Below are 19,521 nucleotides of genomic sequence, written 5' to 3' on the forward strand. Positions count from 1 at the left end.
TCTCTGTCTTTCTCCTCTGTTTGCACCCTCTCTTCAGTCTTGTCTGTAGGTCCTGTTCCCCCCCCCACCCACCACGTTTCTCTCTCTGCACCTGTCTGGGCTCACCTGTTAGTGAACCGGTCTCTCCCAGCATGTTCCCACCCCTTCTCCTCCTAATCACTTCTGCTTTAAGCCCTCCCCACCCCTGGGGTGGTATAGCGGCAGCTTCACCCATCCCAGGGCATGAGAGGAGGGCCTGTGGACTTGGCCCTCAGGGACCAGACTCCCCTTCATCAATCAGCCTGCAGCGCTGGGTCAGACCTCCATTAGCACTAAGCAGCATGGACAAGAGGCAGACACCATCGGGCTAGGCCTAGGGGTGATAAGACCCAGATTGAATCACCGTGGCGGGGGAGCTGGGCACCCAGGGACATGAGACAGCCACGCCATTAGCCCTGAGGAGCCATGGGGAGCATGGGTTATTGCAGGAGCTGGGCAGGTGATTGGAAGTGATGGGGCTAAGGGTGGGGGAAATGTGCTCCTCCTTGGCTCCAGGATGAGGAAGATGGGGCAGGGCCCAGGTCCTGGGATGGGGGACCTCACCCAGCCTCAGAGCTAGAAGAAGCCTCAAGACGCTCAGTTAGGCCGGTGGTGTTCCAAGGGACAGAGGAGAAGGGAGAGCCTGCCTCATCCCTCGGGCAGAATGGGATGGGGAGATGGCTTTGTCCTTAGGAAATGGCCACCTTGCTCAGGACCTGGCCTCCAGATGCTGATCTCAAAGCACTTAGAGCCAAGAAGATGGATAGAGGGGAAGGAACAAGGGGTCCTGCCTCCCTCAGCCATTCCCTTATCCTGCTCCTTCCCTGTCCCTGCCACATGTCCACACAACACACACACACACATCATGCACACATGCAACCTCTCCCCCTCCCTCAACCATTTGTCCTACTGTGTGCTTGCTCTGTTCTAGGTACATCAGCACAAGGAAGACTCATCCCACTAACGCTCCTATCCTGTCCACCACAACATCTAACTTCCATCCCTCCCACTGCATCACCAGCCTTCCTGAACAAGAAATAGACAGGAAATTACGGTCTGAAGGTCTGGGAAGTCTGACCTGAGACTGCCTCACCATTAGGCGAACAAGATGACCATAGTACTAGGAGGCAAACCATGGCCACAAGGTGGAGGCGATAGCTGCATGGAGTAGGGTGGTAGCCGAGGGTAACCAGAGAGGGGTGGGATCCCAGAGAGTCATCCCCAACCTGAGTCCCAGTCTCCCCTCCCAGAACGACGCCATCCCAAGAACTGGCAAGAGACACAGCCAAGGGATAATAAATATAATTGCTATGATGGAACCCCGCCTAGAGAAGCAGTAATGTCCTCCACACTCAGGCCCTACCTGTCCCCTCCTGCATGCTGAGGGTGAGTTAGATGCTTTGAGATCACCCTAGGGCTGCTGGGAGCCATGGGGGATGCTGTGGGCAGGCCGCAGTATTCCCGCTACCCAGCCCCAGCCCCCGGGCCAGCCTCCTAGCCCAGGACGTCCAGGTATACAGGAGGCGCCTGGACCAGGGCTTGGAGCCGAGCATGCACATCCTTGATGCTGTGGCGTTGCTGGGGCTCCCGCTGCCAGCAGCCCCGCATAATGGCGTAGACCTCTGGTGGACAGGCACGCGGCCGCTCCAGCTCACGTCCCTGCGTGATGCACTCGATCGCCTGGGGCCACAAGAGGGAAAGAGAAGAGGGTACACTGGGCAGGAGGCAAGATGGTGAGGCCAGGCTCAGTCAGCACTGCCCCTGCCTCACTGAGGCTCCCAAAGATTACACAACATGTCTGGGCCTCGTGGCTACTAATAATCTGAAAGGATGCAGTGAATCCCAAGATTCCTCTCCACTCTGACACTGAGCAGTGGGAAGGATTAAGGCTAGATAGACCTAGGAAGGTTGGGCTGGAGTAGGATTGCTTCCCAAAGGGCTGGAATCAGACCCTCAGAAGACTTGCCAGGTGGGCTTGAAGAAGGGGAGGGGTCAAGGCATTTGCCAAATCCATCAGCTTAGAATTGAGGGTTGAATGGAAAAAGGGAAGGGTCTTCTATCTCTCAGTCCCAGAGGGCACAAAGAAAATAGAGCAGCATTGCAGGCAAAGGCCTTGAAAAATGGCTGACTTGCATTTTAAGGTAGAGAGCAAGCCCACTTCTTTTTCTCTTCAGTAGGTATCACTCTGTGGAGACCTAGCTCCTCTGAAAAGAAACTGCAGCATGAAGGATCAAAGTTAGACTCCAGGAAGGACTGCTAGTACAGCTCAGAGATCCAAAGAAGGAGAGATGGTGGCAGGGAGATGTTTGAAGGGGCCTGGAGCCTCTTCCCCCCTTCATCCCTCCCGCCCCATTAGAGGACTTGGGTTATGGGCAGGCACTAATTCCATTCCTTCTCTCAGTGCTTGAGAAAATTAAAATCTATAACCCTCTCCCCCACCCCACCAGCCTCCAGGGAGCAGACTGCATTAGAAGGAGAAATGGAAACTGACAGCTGCGAGCCAAGGAGGGGGTTGGGGGAGCTGCTCTGGAAGACGGAACACCTGGGGCCTGCTCTGGCCGTGTCCAGCCAGGAGGGCAGAGGGAGGGGGCAGGACTGTCCCTCTTACAGTCTAACCTCTAGCCTTCCTGCTGCAGTGTCAGGCCCTCTTGTGCTGTGTTCCTTTTCCCCTGCCCCTCCCTTCCATCCTGATAATGCCTATTAGGTCTATAAAATGCAGCTATAGATGGGGGTCTGGGCTCCATTTATAAAGTGCTTTGAGATTCCCCCAGGAGCCAGTTAGAATAGGAGAGAGAAGACGGTGAGAAAAGAACAGGGTTGGGGTGGAGAGAGCAGTGTCAGCAGGATGCTGGATGGGTGCCAGGCTGGCAGTGGGATGAGGGGCTGAAGGGGACAGAATTCCCTGAAAAGGGGACTCGAAGAGGAAGGGAAGGGGTGGCAGGCAAGGAAGGGGGTGGTCGGCAGGGAGTGAGCCACGGGGCAGGGCTGACCTCGGTGTTGGAGAGCTGGTACCAGGGTTGCTTGCCGTAGGTGAAAATCTCCCAGAGCACCACGCCGAAGCTCCACACGTCGCTCTCGGTGGTGAACTTGCGGTAGAGGATGCTCTCGGGCGGCATCCAGCGGATGGGCAGCATGGTGCGGCCTCCCACCTGCAGGCGGGCGGGCGCTGCGTCACCTCCAGGGGGCGCCCGCCCCCGACAGCCTCTCCTGGCGCAGACCTGCCCCCAGCCCCATCATCAAAAATAAATTGAAGTGGCTCTCCTGCCCAGAGCTGAGGGAAAAACCGATGGTGCCGTTTCTGTCCGGGATAGTGGAGACAGACCCTCCTCCACTGGGGGCCGAGGAGGTAGGAGGAGGCTTACAAACCAGAGCCAGAGAGTCTCAGACCCCGCACCGCCCGAGGAAGAGGAGGGCGTGCCCAGCAAGGGATGGCTCTCGGAGGGGCGCTCGGCATCAGCGTGCTTATAGTTTGGTTGCTGGGGGAGGGGTTGGGACCAAAGATCCTTACGCGGTAATAGTCGGTGCTGTAGATATCCCTGCTCATGCCGAAATCGCCGATCTTGACCACTAGTCCCTGACCCACCAGACAGTTGCGCGTGGCCAGGTCCCGATGCACGAAGTGCAGACCCGCCAAGTACACCATCCCCGCAGCGACCTGGCTAGCCACGGCCAGCAGCTGCCCCAAGCCCAGGGGACCTGGAGCCACGTCCTCCCCGCCAGCCAACAGCTTGGCATCAGGCCCGTGGGACCTTCGAGAAAGAGTGAGGGAGAAGGGCGTGGGCTGAGAGGAGACAACCCCCAGGAGCCCGAGGAAGGGGAGCCCTGGGAGCTGGGGGGGTGGGGGGGGGACTCCAGGAATGCAGGAAGGGAAGGACAGGGGAGGCAGCTGTCTGGAAGGGCTGGGATGGGGCTGCCGGTGTGCTCACCTCCAGAGCTTCCACTAGGGCCTACCCTTTGCACATTCATGCCCCCCTCACACCAGCCCCCTTGAATTCCAACACTAGCATCTAGCTGCCCACCGGCCGCTACATCTCTTGCCCAGTTGCACCTCTGACTCAGCCCTTGCCAAGATGCTCAACATCTTCCCCCAAGCCTGCCCCTGCCTCAGTGAAGGGAACCTCCCTCACTCAGGCTGTGATCCCAAAACCTAGGAGGTCTTGATTCCTGTCTCTCTCACCTTTGCCCTCAATATCCAGCCATTGCCATGGGGTCCTCCTTCCTTCCAAAGGTTTCCAGGACGCCCCTTCCTCTCCACAAACACCACTCCAGACCAGTCCCAGATGATTCATCTCCATTCCCCAAATACTCCTTCTTCTGAGCCTTTGCCTGAGCTGATGGCTTTGTCAGTACTGCCCTTTCCTACTGACCAACTTTCTCCTCATCCATTTAGTTAAGCTTCCCTGACGTGCCAAGCACCAGGGCCACAGTGAATGGTAGGATGCAGATAAACGGGTTACAGCAGCACAGTGTAAGGGGCACCTGATGGGCACTCAGGGTAGGGGTGGAAGAAGTCAGGGTAGGCCTCCCGGAGGAAGAGACATCTAAACTGAGACTCAAGCCCTTAGGAAGGGTGGTGGGTAAGCCACTTGAAGGGATCAGGGACAGGGGTGGGTGAAGTGGCTGGGAGGGAAGCCCAGTGTGCCAGGCAGAGGTGAAGGCTCAGAGGCAAGGAGGAACGGATGGCCCCTCCTAGGGGAAACTCCATGTCTAAGAGTTTTCATGATCCTTTGGTTTCCCTGTGCTCCTTTGGTTTCCCTGTGCTCTGTTCACCATATAAAGCTGCTTTTCCCACGTCCTGAGCCCCAGATGGCAGCTTGTCCTGGCTTGCATCCCGGTACCTAGCACGGGGCCCACCAGGTGTCTGGTCAGCAAGAAGAAGGGCTTCTCTCTGGCCTCCTCTTGACTTGGGTTGCTCTGAGCCAGTCCACCTCCACTCTTAACCTCAGGTCTGGCCTCACCTCCCTCCTGCTCCACATCCTCCATTGGCTCCTCCCCATCCTCAAGATAAGCTCAGACTGGGGTCTCTCCCGGCTAAATTCTGCGGCCGGATGACACAGATGACCTATCACTCCCAAGGGGATGTTTGGGGGCCAAATCACGACCATCAACTGGATAAACACACTTATCCAGAAACTCAGTCCTCTGTTGTCCTTCTCACTGGTGGGGAAACTGAGGCCAGAGAGGAAAGCCACTTGGCAAAGAAGGCTTAGCTAATAAGTCACAGATGATTCCAAACTCTGGCCCTTTCCCTGCCTCACGCTGCCTCATCCTCCAGGGGGCCCATCTCATCGGAGAAGAACTCAAGGAAAAGAACAAGTGACCATCACAGTCAGGGGTTTAGAGCAGGGCTCTGCCTGGGGTCACATTCCCCTGGACCACTTGCTACCTTTGTGCCCTTAGGTCAGTCACTTAACCTCTCTAAGCCTCCTCTGTGAAATAGGTACATTTCTTGAAGTTGCTAAAATTATCAGTACAAATTAGTAAACGTAGAGTTGTTCTGTCCAAAGCCAAAGAAATGAATTTTGGGTAAGTGTCTTCAAGTATAAATTTCCATATATGCTTGGAGACTATGACAAATAAATATGAATTTATATTATTTTACAGATACATATGTATAAGCACATACAGTCATAATAAGAATGAATTATAAAATATATAACACAGAGCCTGGAACACAAAGTGCCTGATAAGTATCTGTTATCGCTGTGATTGTAGTTATTTAAACGGCCACCTCGCCAGGCCTGGCTTCTGCGTGCCACACACAGGTACGTACACACTCCTTGCAAATCCCCCTCCCCGGCCCCATCCTGAAGGGCCAGCTCTTGACTTCTGCTATTGCAGCCTCCCTGACCATTGCCAGTCTGTCCTCTGCACGGACTCTCCCCACATTCACACATCTGCCTCAGAGCTCCTGGGGAACAGGAGCCTTACCCTCCTTCTCTTTCTTGATGTCCTCCCACAGTTCAGCAGACAAACAAGGATGTGCAACTAGGGTAGGGACGAGGGGCCAGGGCCAGCACCAGGGCCAGACCCTCGTACCGGAGGAAGCGGTTGAGGTCACCATGCCGCATGTACTCAAAGACCATGAGCAGAGGGCGGCCCTCGGTGCAGACACCGAAGAAGCGCACGATGTGCTGGTGCTGCAGCATGGTGAGCAGCTCGGCCTCCCGCTGGAAGTCCTGCCGAGCACTCTCAGATGCCTCCTTCAGCGCCTGGATGGTAGGGGTGGGGACGGGACTGGGTGGGGGCCCAGCCTCAGCCTCCCCACATCCAAGTTGGCCCCCCCACCCACCCTTGAGTCCTGAACCTCACCAGACCCTGGCCTCCCACCCTCAGCCTGAGCATCCCATCCTGGAATGATGGTGCTCTGGGAGGTGGGCCCAAGGCCAATGGTACCTCATGGCCAAGGTCTTACCTTGACGGCCACTAGCATCTTGTCCTGCTCAGGCAGCAGGTTGTGGCACTCGGCAAGGAAGACCTTCCCAAAGGCGCCCTCGCCCAGCTCCCACTTGAGGACGATATCTCGTCGCTTGATGTGACGGACACCTGGGGAGGGGCTGGCAGGATCAGACAAGAACCCCAGTCTTGGGAAGAAGGGAGTAGGGGCGAGGACAGGACTGTCCAGCAGGGCTGCGCTCTGCACAAGGGTGCCAGGAAAGGGGGAGGACGGGGACTGAAACTGAGCCTTCACTCTACCAAGCCCCATGATGTGATGTGGTCACGGGTTGGGGGGGTGGGGTGGGAGGGAAGGCTTGTTCAGGCCTAGGGTGGGCAAAGGTGATGACACAGGGGCATCTTCACACACACGCACACACAATTAGCTCGTCCCAACCCTTGACCCAACATATAGCCCCTCACAGGCGTCACTGAAGTATTGTGGGTTCTCAATGATGTGGCCTTGGAGCCCAGAGCCTTTGCCCTCGGTGGGAGACAAGGAGCTGCCACCCAAAGTCATGAAATGCAGGGACATGGCCAGTCCATCCTCTGGAGCCAGCACAGCGGGGCCTGAGGAGGAGACACAGTCACATGGAGGGATCACAGCCCAGGCACTCACCTTGGCTCCTGCCAGGTTTCAGGGTGCCAGGTGACACCAACTTATGACTTGCAGAGGAGGAACAGAAGAGCTAGGCAGCAAGACAGCAGGCAGGGGGAAGGGGAGGCACTGTGGCCATTCTCTGTCTGGCTCCTGTCCAACCCCAGGCCCCATGGGCCACCAGAGAACTCCCCCACCGTCCCCCAGCAGAGCTCAGACCTCCCAGACCCACTTAGTGTTTGACTACAATCCAGCCACCAATTAGCAGCTGCTACCTCTGAAACTACCCCAACCCCAGCCCCAACACACACTCACAAGCCCCACAGCCAGGCCTTCAGAGATCCCCAACACACACCGGCTAGAACTCCATGTGTACACAGGCCCCCACACAGAGGACAGAGTCAGGAAGAGTCAGTAGGAAACAAAGCTAGTGGGACAGACCCACGGACAGCCCCTCTGTAGCCCCCCACTCACGGTTGATCCCAAACTTGTTCCTCCGTCCACATTTGTTGAGCACAAGGAACATCGTAGAAAGGAAGAGACAGGCAAAGACAGCCAGGCCCACAGCCATCGAGACCTGGGTGTGGTGGGGTGGTTAGATCTGGGGGTTCTCCTGCATTCTCAGAGCCCCACCACAGCAAACTGTTTCTCCATCCTGCACAGATGCCCAGAGCCAGGCCCCCAGACCTGCCTCCTCCTCCTCTGGGGCCCAGGGCCGTGGCCGTGAGGGTCGCTGACTGAGCTCAGGCCAGACTCTAGTGTTCTCCGTGCTCTGACCAGAAATAACATGCAGCCTCTAGCCCAGCCACCTGGTCCCAAGCCCTGGACAAGTTTCCACTTCCCATGCTCACCCCAAAAGGTGTTTCATCCTTCTCCACTGGGTCTCCAGACGTGCTGTTGGTGTCTGTGGGGACACAGGGCAGGAAGGATTTGCCTTGGCACACACTGTGTCTCCTCCACCAACGCCCCACTCTGGTCCCAGCAGACCCCTCAGGGATCAGGTTAACTGTCCCCTCTGCCCCAGCTGCAGCTCCAGGGACCAGACAGAACCTGCCCTCCAGCCTGGGCTACTCACCCACTGGCGAGAAGGAGACTGCAGCAGGAGGGAGGAGAGAAAGCGATCAGATCGGGGAAAAGAGCATTGAGCCCCCTTCCCTCTCTGGGACTCATCCCTTCTTGGGGTGGGGGTAGGATGGGGAAGTGGAGCTGCTGGACCATCGAGGGAAGATGCACACGGCCCTTTTCCAGCTGGCCCATGGATGCCCTGGTCCCTGGCTCTCTCTTCAGCCAGCCCAAGTGAATGGAGGAGCTCAGGGGTTCAGGACTCCCGGGGCTTGAGGGAGGCAGGGGCAAGGAGGCCAGTGCAGAGCTGGACACCAGAACTTCAGGCTCCTTTTTGTCCAGGACCAGGCACGCCAACTTCTGAAGTCAGGATCACAGCAGGAAGTGGGCCAGGCTTCCTGGACACCTGGATCTGTACCCAGGTGGAGCCCAGGGAGCAGGGGCAGGGTTCAGGGTGGCCCTCACACCGGGGATGGGGTCCTCAGGGTTGAACTCAAAAGGGTTGTCCATGAAGGCGGCCATGACGGAGGCGGCGGCCTGGCCCAGGGGGTTGGTAGCCAGCAGCGTGTAGTTGCCGTTGTTGACGTGGGTGGGCTGGTTGAGGCGCAGGCAGCCGTGCCGCACGGTCTCGTTGGCGGCCGGCTCCAGGAACTCGGTGAAGATGAAGCTGGTCTCATTGAGCACGGAGCCGTTGAAGAGCCAGCGCAGAGAGGGCGCGGGCTGCCCATCCACCGTGAAGGGGATGCACCAGTGGTGCTGCTCCACTGCTGTGTGCAGATGCACGCTGGCTGGGACTGCGGGCCAGAGTGAGGGACGGCTGGAAGTCAGGGGGAAGACCTGACAAGTCCAGGGTGGGGTGGGGGTGTGGCCGGAAATCAGGGGGCGGGCCTAAGAGAAACTGGTAGGGGCCCTAAGAAATTCACAAGGAGGGACGTTTTGAAGAAAGTTGACAGTAAATCTTAAATAAATCAGGCAGCAGGTGTATAAAATCCAGAAGCTTAAAGAACGTAAGCGGTGGGTTTAAAGTAAATAAGAAACAGTCCTAGAGAAGTAGGGTACCAGCTTATGGAAATTAGACATGGAGTCTTTCCGATGAGGGAGCTAGAAAAATTAAGCGTAAACAAGTTTAAGAAGATCGGGGGGGGGGGGGGGCTGAACATCAAGCAAGCCAAAAAAAAAGAAAAAAACCCAGAAAAGTTTTTGAAAAAGTTGTGGGTTTGAAATAGACCTAACCTGAAAGAAGCAAAAGCCCCTCCATAATAGAAAAAAATTTTTTAAATATATAAACATATACAACTGATCCTGGAATTCTAGCACTCATACAGTGGAATAATATCCAGCAGTGAACTGAATGAACTAATAGTTACTCCCGTTAACATGGATGAATCTTACAAATATAATGTTGAGCAGAAAAAACACACAAAATAATATACAAGGTATGATTCCACTTATATAATGCACAGATGGGTGAAACCAAACTATATTGATAGGGAAGCATATGTGTGTAAAATTATTTTTAAAAGCAAGGAAATGATTATCACAAAAGCCAGAATGTGGTGAAGGAGGAGGATGGGGTTCTGAATGGGGAGAGGAAGGGAGTGTCTTCTGAAGTGCTGGTAAGAATAATTATTGTTTAAAGTGTGTATGTTTTATGTACATATCTATGTGTTTTGTTCCACAATAAAAGAAGAAAAATTATGTAACGTAGACGGTTTTAAATAATTTGTTGGCAGGCCTAGAGAAATTAGGCAGTGGGCCCTAAAAAGGAACTCAGATGGGGAATTTCTTCTTTTAAAACTAGGATGTAGGGTGAAAGTCCTATGGAGGGATGGATGTGAAGAAATACAGTGGAGCAGTGAGAACGGGCAGCCAGCTGGCGTTGAGGGCCTCAGGTAGCAAGACTTGGGCAGGGGGCCAAAAAGAAATCCATCTCAGTCCCTCTGGCCTTGACAAGCCCCCAGGACTTCCCTCAAAGGATCAGGTTTTCATGGGAATCTGGAAACAGCTGGGAGGGAGCAGCTGTGGAGACACACATCCCACCCCTTTCCTCCAGCCCCCCCCACCCTCACATCCTCTTTTCAGGGAAGAAGGGATGGGGGTGGCTGCAGGGGCAGTCAGTGGGACTCACAGGAGACGTTGACCTGGACAGAGACTTCAGCCCGGCCCACGTCATTCTCCGCCCAGCATGTCACGTTCTTCCTGTTGAGGTCACTGGTGACATTGGCCAGGGTTAGTCCCAAGGACGGCAGACTCCCAGATTGCTGGGTCAAGGAAGAGAGGGGAAAATCAAGAAGACCTTCAGCTGGCTTCAGGCTGGAGGCAGGGGGTCTGGAGCTGATGTCTTTGGGGAGCCCCTCTGGCTCCAGATGGAAAAGAGGGGAGGGCTGGGGAGGGAGGAAAAGGAGTTGTGGGAGAGAATACAGCAGAAAACGGCTCCTTTAGAGCCTGTTTGCAGACTCTCCCGGATCACTTATTTAATGATCTGAAAAATCTAGAACATAATCAATAACCCCAAAATTGGCGTAAAACCACCCATCTGAACCGCTAAATAGATGTCACAAATCCCAAGCACCAAATACACACAACCAATTGGAAAACTAACTAGGACCTCACCACCTGCTCATTCTTATTTTACACATAGTTCTAAGAAATCTAGTCTCAGCCCAAGGAAGATCAGAAACAAAGAGATGGCGCTGATGACAGGGCAGCAGTTGGAAGCAACAGCAGCCGCATGATGACTGCCTTTGGCAGATGAAAAAAGAGAGTGAAGTTAGACTAGGTGACTTGATTTAGAATCATCAAAAGATTGAATCAGATTCAGATTCTCTTCCTAAGACACCTCAGACATGTGGAAATTGTACGACCTTAAGACAATTCTTAATCTTGCTGAACCAAGATTTTCTTATTTTGTAAGCTGAAAAGGTAGACAAAAATAACTGGACATTTTAGAAAGCTATTTTCATAAAATGATGGAAATTAATGAAGCAGCGGACAAATCTGATTTATCTGGAAATTTTGTAAATGCGGACTCCCTTAAATAAATGCCAAGGAAGTGAAGTTTCCCTGGGCTTCCACTGGAATGAGTTCAAAGATTCCAGAGGAGTTCTCCAGCCTCTTGTGCAAGCTCTGGGTTCCAGCCACCCCAAAGGGAAGCCCTGTCTAAGCTTCTCTCTCAGCTGCCCCATCTCCTCCAAGTCACCCTGGGGCATGGGGTCCCATTAACTCTTCCCTTAGAGATGCTCTGCCACCCTTCACTCTCCTGAGGGTGACCAGCCTCCCCTCTCCTCCGTTTAAACCAGTAAGGGTGTGGCTTTTCTATAGAAATTCTCCAGAAAACGGAAGTGGTAACAAACATGGAAATCTCCCAAAGAGAAAAGTAAAACCTGGAATTTGCTAAAACAGATAAATGATCCAAGGTCCCTCCACAGATGGTCATGGCCGGCCTCTTGCTTCTGCCTTGTCCAATTTCCATCACTCACTTTGATCTCTGGGAGAGGAGGAACCACTCAGTGACTGATGGTCCCTCCATCATGTCTGGTTCCCTGCTCAGGGCTCCAGGGGTTCCTCCTTCAATATTCTTCCAGGGACCACCAGCAACTCTGGAGTTGACTCCCTTCTCAAAGCAAGGGACTCCAAACTGAACACCACACCCCTGTTTTCACTGGCCCAGCTCCTCCCGGGGGCTGAACCCTGTGTGTTCACCCACATAGGGCCAGCTTTGTCGGGAGCACAGTCCACTGTTGGCCCCTGTTGACCTTGTCAGTGAGACCTCTTGAGTCACTTATGGCTACTCTCAGCTGCCCATCACCAGCCTGAGGACAAAGGGCAAGATGTGGGAAGGGGCCCAAAAATACAGATCTGGAGACAAGAGATAGAGGCCAGAGAGTGCCCAGAAGCAGGCAGGACATCAGAAGATCTTCATGGCCACCTCCTCAGTTGATAGTTAAGAAAACCAAAGTGCAGGTAGACTGAGAGATTTTTCCAAAAGTCACTCCAAGAATTAATTAATGAGAGAGCTGGAACCAGACCTGTGCCACCTTTACTGATTATGCTCATCACCCACCTAAGAGGATGTTGCTTCCAGAACCTCTAGAAAATGACCAGAAGGCCCTCAGGAACTGGCCTGGGTGCAGGACCACAAATATTGTGCCCTCTCCCTGGTTCTCAGTTTCCTTATCTAGAAAAGAGGTGGATGGAAGAGATGGTCTGTTGGCTTCTCCCTGCTCAGCTCCAATATGTGAGGGCTCTGTGACTCTCTCTTGTAGCCAGCAGTGTGTTCCCAGAGTAGGGGCCTAAGTCCTGGCAGATCAGTGGATCAGCAGAGCCTGGGGTCCTCGCTGGTACAGGGCCTGCCCTGAGGGCATGTGTGTGCCTGCGGCTGCCCGACACCCAGGTACCATGGATCTAAACCATCTCTGTCCATCCCTCACTCTCTGTGTGCTTCTTACTAGTTGTCTCTCTTTCCCTGTCTCTGTCCCCTGTGCCCTGCCCAGGCCACGAATCAGGAAGGGGGCACGAGGGCGGGGGGGGGGCTTCTCACCATCACTGTGGCTGACTCCTCCAGCTCCGTGAGGACCCAGCCAGCCTGCTCCAGGCCCTGCCCCTCCACCTGGCACTGCAGCAACACGTCGTCCCCCACGTCCACGGAGGCATTGGGCATCTGGACCTTCAGCGTGGGCGCACCTGCTCGGCCAGGATGCCCAAGGGGTGTTAGAGCCGGGAGTGGCCTCAGAGCCCTGCCAGAGGGCAACGCTTCTTCCCCCACCCTCCTTGGTGATTCTGCCTCAACCTTCAGTTTCCCCCAGCTCTTACCAATGTCTGCTCCCCTGCCCCACTTCAGGGCTCATCCCTGAGCCCCGCTGTGCCCTCTCCCCAAACACGTCGCTCTCTTCCCCAGCCCCTCACACCACCTCCAGGACCTACCGCAGCTTGTGTTGGACATGAGGGCAAGGGGCCCCTGCCCAGGACACTGCAGCTTCTGCTCCCGCACTCCGCCCAGCCCCTCCTCCTCCCAGCGCTGCAGCCAGAGCAGGGCACAGGAACAGCGCAGAGGGTTCCCCGACAGGACTCTGGTGGGTGCAGGGGACACCGAGAGAGTCAGGGGCAGGGCCGGTGTGGAGGGAGTACTACAGCAAGAAGGAATGCATTAGACAGCAGGGTGAAGGAGTGGGGACCCAGGAGAAGGTCCTCTCATGGACCTCAGTAACAAGACATTGTTAAAAGAAACAGAATGCAGAAAGTCAAAGATAGCTGTGGGCTACATGGAACTCCCTCACCCTGGGCTCCCCAGGGTGACTAGCCAGGTACAGGCTCCGAGCAGGGAGACAAGACCTTCCAGAGTGACCCAGAGGCCTTAGGTGCCCACCAGGCACACACAGACCTCTGCTTTCCCACCAGTCCCACGAGCATGGTGTGCTAGGAATGGGGGCCGATGTGCCCATGCGCACAGGCCAAGAGAACCGTGCCAGCCCCCAGCCTCCTGAGAACACACAGAATCAGTCATCCAGGCCAGCTCTCCACCAACACCCCCCAGGGTAATAACCCCCTCAACGGGTGGGCCTGCAGTCTCTGCTGTGAGGGGGTTGGTTCACAGGCATGTATCGTCCCTCATCTCAGCTCACAGCCAAACACACAGTCCCCAGTGGGAAGCCCACAGTTCCGCAGAGACACGGTGACATGCCTTCACACAGAGGCGCAAGTGCCTGTGGGCACACACATCGCACAGTCACACACATACTTGCTGCTCTTGCCCCTGGAAGCCCCCACACTCACAGTTCCTGTAAGGAGAGGCCCTGGACAGTTTTCCAGGAGAGAGACTCCAGAGCATTGAAGGAGAGGTTCCTGTGGGGGGTTGAGACAGAGCAGACAGACCCTGTGAGTGACCCGACCTCGCTCTGACCCAGTGTGAGGGAGGGGAGGAGCCAAGAGGAAGCTGACATCTGCCGAACCCCCCAAACCCTGGCAACTAGAATTAGCCCGAGGAGGCATTGGGTGGGGGGGCTGGGGAGCCTCTTTGAGTTCCACTCTTCTCCCTGGGACAACAAGGGTTAACCCCACTTAACCCCCTCCCCAGACCCCAGAGCAGGGGCTCTGAGGGAACAGCCGCTCCCCCTCCCCCACCCTTGGCCCCAGCTGGCAAAGTGCTGAGGCCCCAGCTGGGGGCAGAGGCTCCATCTGTGCTCCCTGCCCACAGAGCCCAGGACGGGGCCAGAGAAGCAGGGGCAGCCTGGGCTCCCACACTCCCTGGCCCCCTACTGAATGCCAAGGATCTCAGAGTCCTTCCCCGGGTCCCCTTCCCTCTCCTCCTTCCTCCCCCTCCTCAGGGACTAAGGAAAGTTGGCTGGAAGGGACCCCATGTCCCCGGCCCCCTAGTTGTAGAGACAAAGAAAGCGAGTTCAGGGAGGGGCCGGCTCCAGGCCACACAGGAAGCTGGTTTAGATCCTCAGTAGTCTGTGTCCTGCACCAGGCTGCCACTCCTGCGACCCTCTGCCTCTGAGGGGCCTTCCCTGACCCCTCACCTGTCCCAGTTGTCCTCCAGTTTGTGGGGGCTGAGTTGGAGAGTGGCCACCACACAGGATAAGAAAGACTACCCACTTCGGTGCCAGACAGAGCTGAGTGCGGTTCTGACCCGCCACTTACAGCTGTGTGGCCTCAGCCCAGATATATAACCTCTCTGATTCCCAGAATCCTCAGCTATAAAATGGGGATGACTCTGTCTCTCTCACCAGGTTGATTATGAAGATTCACTGACATAAGTCTTGTGAGGCGTTACGGAATACACATTTTTAGCCCCAGTGAGTCAGTGAGGTAACATCTTATTTTATTGCCGTTAAATCACAGCACACAATAGAGTTTGGGTACCCAGTACAACTCCGTAAGTGACAGGCTCCCACCACAATTCCTATCTCTCCGCCTGCCCGTGGGGGGGAGGATGAGCTGAACTCCTGTCCTCAGAAGACCAGGGAGGGGCTGCGAGGGACTCTAAGGGTCTCTCCTTTGGAGATTTCTCCTGCCCACCCTTGACCCTCCCCATCTTTGACAGGAGGGGGAGCTGTGACTCCCAAGTGGCAGATTGGATACGCCAGCTCCCAGGCTACCAGGGGCCAGGATGGGAGATGGAGTCCTGGCCAGAGCCTGGAGTCCTGCTCCTGATTCATGCTCCCTTTGGCTGGGTGTGGATCTGAACCCCGGGAAGGAAAATGAGGCAGTGTCCCTGTAGCACGAAGCATGGAAGGGAGACGGGAAGCAGGACCTTCTAGCTGGCCAGGGTGGGAGTTGAGAGCACTGCCAACCCTGAAGGAGCTGAGAGAAGGCCCAGGAGGATGGGTGCAACGACTTCCCTGACCAGGCTGGGGCCTTCCTCAAAAGGGTCCCCCGGGGAGAGCCAAGCCCATTAGCCATCCAGCCTAGGTGTCCTCCCACCCCCTCTGCCCAGCCCCGGCCACTCACAGGCGATGGAGCCGAGGAGTGTAATGGAAGGCATCTGGCGCCACGAAACGGAGACCGCTCTTCACGATGGTGCTGGGGAGGGTGCAGCGGGATCAGCGCCCAGGGCCGTGGCTGCCCTGGGCCCTGGCTCTCTGCCCAGGCCAGCCCCCCGGTCCCCAGGGCCTAGCCCTCGACCCCTCCCCATCCCCCTCCTGGCTTCCTCAGCCACCCCGGACCCCAAAGACTCCTGAGCTCTCCAAAGTCCTCCAGCCCCTCAGTCCTCAGCCTCTCAGGATCTCCCAGGCCCCTAGTGCCCTTGAGCCCTCCCCAACCCTCAGGTCCCCCAGGTTCTGTGAGCCCCACACCCACACAGTCCCCAGCCCCTCACAGATTTCTCAGCTCCCCCAGGCCCCTCAGGTCACTGAGCTTCAGATGCTGCAGCTGCTGCTGGTTCTCGATGTAGCTGTGGGGAGAGGGGACAGGAGTCATAGGGGCCCAGGCCCTGACTCGAGTTCCCCACACCCACCTCCCTTTCTTACAATCACACGCCCACATGCATGAATGCACAGTCCTATGCACACATGCACTTGTACACACCCAACCATGCAGAGACCTGTTTACACGTGTACACACGCACAGGCAGGCACACAAACACATGTATCCACATACGCACAAGGACACACTGCCTCACACGCGGTCATACAGCCACATGCAGGCATGCATCCTCACACCATCACACATGCACACTCTCACACTCAGGCACGCACACACACACAGAGGTGTAAACATAGACACAGAGATGCACCTCCTGACACACATCCGCGCATGCATAATGAGCCCACAGGTGTGCACATGCGCGTCTCACACTCTCCCACGTGGACACACATAGCCACGCAGCCCTTATGCACACACACACCGGTGTGAAAAGGAGTGGGCATATGCACATTCAGAAACACACAAAAGTCCACATGCAGTTTGGTGTTCTGCTTTTATACACAGAGCCTCTCCTGCACACGCTCAACAATGGGGGGTCATGCCGAAACACTTGCTTCCACAAGGGCCTATGCTCAGCGCTGCCACTGCCCCACCCAGCACAAAGGAACCCTTGGCCATGTAAATCTGTGCTCCCAAACATGCTTGCCCAGGGACCTCTGTCTGGGCTCACCTATACTGCTGCACAGACACACACACACAACACACACATACACCACCCTCTCCCCCTCAAAGCCTTGGGCCCCTCCCCACACTCAAGCAGCAACCCCTCATCTCCCCCTCCCCCGCCATCTTTCAGCAGAGCAAGTGACAGGCATAGGCTGTCAGTCAGGGACCCCTTGAACCCCTTCCTACACAGGAGGGACCCAGGAAGGAGGAGAGGGGCAATGAGAGGAGGGAGTCAGAATTGGGGGCAGTGAAGAGGCAGTGACTGGCTGACTTACACAGTGAGAGAGCAATAGAAGGCTCAGGGGGGCGACGGGGGAGCAGGGGTGGTCAGAAAAACAAAGAGCGAAACAGAGACTCCTAGGAAGAGGAACTGACAGGAGGAGACTAGTAGAGAGAGACAGAGACAGACAAGGAGAAAGATAAGGAAAGGGAGACAGAGAGACAGATAGGTAAGGACAGAAAGCAAGATAGGGAGAAGAGAAAGAAAGAAGTAAAAACAGGCAGGTAGAGAGGGGGGATTTCTGATGCCCTGGGCCCTGCCCAGCTTCCAGATCCAGCACGCCAGGGAGTTCCTGAGACATCAGCTGCCCTGCAGTGGCACGTCAGGGCCCCCCCGCCCCCCCCCAAACACACAGGGGCCCCTGACTCACTGCTTCTACCCTGACTTTCCTCAACTTGTGGGAACCAGGACCAGCCTGAGCGACCCATGCCCCGACCCCTTCTCAGCCTTGGCCCCGCAGGACAGCAGGGTACGAGGTCCTCAGTCCCCTGAGGCCTAGAGAGTAAACACCAGTGACTCTGAGGCAGAGCAGGTCCCTGTGCCACCCCCCACCACCCCGCCAGCCCCTGCCAAGTGGGCTTAGAGCTGCAGGGACCCCAGGAGGGGGTGAGAACGTCGTGTGACCGGGTGTGTGCAAACTGTCAGGCAGCGTGCTCAAAGCTGCCTCATTTGTTTGGATTCCATAATCAATCTTTCTATTCGAGTCCATTATCTCCTCGTTAGCTCTGCAGGGGAGGGGGGGTTAACTGCTGCCCCACCCAGAGGGACAGCTCAGCTCACCACTCTGCATGCCTCCCAGTCCCCAGCCCCAGTCTGCCCATGCTCCACCCCCTACCCCACCGGACTGGACCCACTGGGGGCTTGGAAGTGAATCAGGAAAAGACAGCACTGATGGGGAGCATTCAGGAGCCTGGGTCCTGCTTTGAATGCCCAGAGTGCTGAGTGCACAGGACTGGAGGTGGCAGCCTGGATCTCAGGCCCCCTTCCATCATGCAAACACCTAGGTCCAGACCAAAGCCAGGCCATCTCCTCTCTTCATGGTCTCTCTAGCGCCATTAGAGAGCAAGACTGAGTATCTTCCCATTAAGCACCATGAGCTATCCGAGTAACTCAGTGCCAATTATCGCAGGCTGCTCAAGAAACTTCCAGACATCAATGGCCCCTGTCTAAGACACCTTCCAGCCCGTCACCGCATGAGGCCAGGGCTCCTTGTCCACTCTCTAACCCCAGGCTGCAGGAGGAAGATATTCTAGCGCTTCCTCTCTCTTCTAGAAGTCTTGCTGGCCCCACCAGCCACATAGAATACTCAGATATTTTCTAGCCATCACCATGTGATGCTTGAGTACCTCTAGGCCAGTTATTACAGACTACTCCCATGGGTTCACCAGCTGTTAAAAAGTACTTGAGCATTTTGTAACCAATTACTGCAGGATGTCAGAGTACTGCAAATGCTGGAGATTCCTCCCAGTTTTGAGTTGGGAAGGGAGGACAGTCTCTCAGCAAGGGCCCTGACTCCTTGCTCAGAGTAAGAAGATAAGGATGGTGATGGAGATGGGGGTGGGGAGAGGGAAGCTAGGAGGGGGTCTCATTTCCTACATGCAAATCAAGAGGTGGTGGGGACAAGAGATGGGGGGAAATGGGGAGAAGAGAGCTCAATCACCAAGTTATGGCTCCTCGCCACCTCCCACCTATTCCAGTTCAATCCTCAGTTCCAGGGGGAGGAGTTGGCGTTGCCTGGTCATGACAAGAAACCCAAAGGGGCTGTTTTCTCCTTGCAGAGGGGAAATGGTAAGGGTGCCAAACCAGGGATGGGGGGAGCGGAATTTTCTGCAGCTAACTACCCCCTTCATGGAGCAGAGGGTGGGCTTCTGGCTAAGCTCCAGAAAGCGGTTTCTAGAAGGCTAGGCTCTCTCAGATCTGGTCCACGGAGAGCCTCCCTTGCTGGAGTCTCCGAAGCTAGCGCTGCAGCTGCCCTGAGTCCTAGGCGACGTCCAGGCAGTACCTGCGGAGGCTGCCAGGGCAGTGGAGGAAAGCTGAGGCACAGCCGAGGGCCGCGCAGTGTATCAGCCTCCCGCCGCGCCCGCCCCTCCTGACCCAGCAGGCAGGCTGCAAGTCCGCGCCCACGGGGCACGGTTATGCCCACCAATCCTCGCGCCCCCTCGCCCGCCAGACACTCACAGCTCCGTCAGGTTCTCGGCGCCCGGCAGGTGGCGGAGGCTATCTAGGGTCCCCGCCCGGGTGCAGCGCAGCCCAGAAGGGCCGTGGGGGCAGCAGACATCGGGGCAGGATGCGGCGCCCGCAGATGCCAGCATCAGCCAGGCCAGCAGGCTGCCAGGTCCCGCAGCCCGGCCGTGCCCGCCGAGCTGCCAGCGCCGTCCGCCTCGCAGCATCGCGGCGGCGCCCGCCTCGCCCCGGCCGGGCCGCCGTCTGTGCGCTTCTAGCCGCCGCCGCCGGGCCTCCCCCGACATGTGCGCGGGGCGGTGTTAAAGACCCAGCCGCCAGGAAAGGGCGGAGCCAGCGGCCCCCGCCCGGCCCCGCC

General features: G+C 56.3%; 1 protein-coding gene across 2 annotated transcripts; it reads right to left on the reverse strand.

The window, feature by feature from the left end:
- Window positions 1-1,371: 1,371 nt before the first annotated feature.
- NTRK1 (neurotrophic receptor tyrosine kinase 1) lies at window positions 1,372-19,406 on the reverse strand. 2 transcript variants are annotated; one of them, XM_032463999.1, is made up of 17 exons: window positions 19,161-19,406; window positions 15,930-16,004; window positions 15,563-15,634; window positions 13,886-13,954; window positions 13,037-13,182; window positions 12,654-12,796; window positions 10,242-10,374; window positions 8,581-8,907; window positions 8,127-8,144; window positions 7,903-7,955; window positions 7,526-7,628; window positions 6,877-7,023; window positions 6,434-6,564; window positions 6,058-6,230; window positions 3,527-3,767; window positions 3,009-3,167; window positions 1,372-1,698 (listed from the first exon to the last, which is right to left on the reverse strand). In XM_032463999.1, exons 1-17 carry the CDS (start codon window positions 19,370-19,372, stop codon window positions 1,513-1,515), a joined length of 2,388 nt encoding a protein of 795 aa, XP_032319890.1. In that variant the 5' UTR covers window positions 19,373-19,406; the 3' UTR covers window positions 1,372-1,512. The 2 variants fall into 2 exon arrangements, with proteins under 2 accessions (XP_032319890.1, XP_032319891.1); XM_032464000.1 differs by lacking the exon at window positions 8,127-8,144.
- Between the last annotated feature and the right edge of the window lie 115 nt (window positions 19,407-19,521).

The sequence above is a fragment of the Camelus ferus genome, chromosome 21, assembly GCF_009834535.1.
Source record: "Camelus ferus isolate YT-003-E chromosome 21, BCGSAC_Cfer_1.0, whole genome shotgun sequence".
NCBI lineage: Eukaryota > Metazoa > Chordata > Mammalia > Artiodactyla > Camelidae > Camelus > Camelus ferus.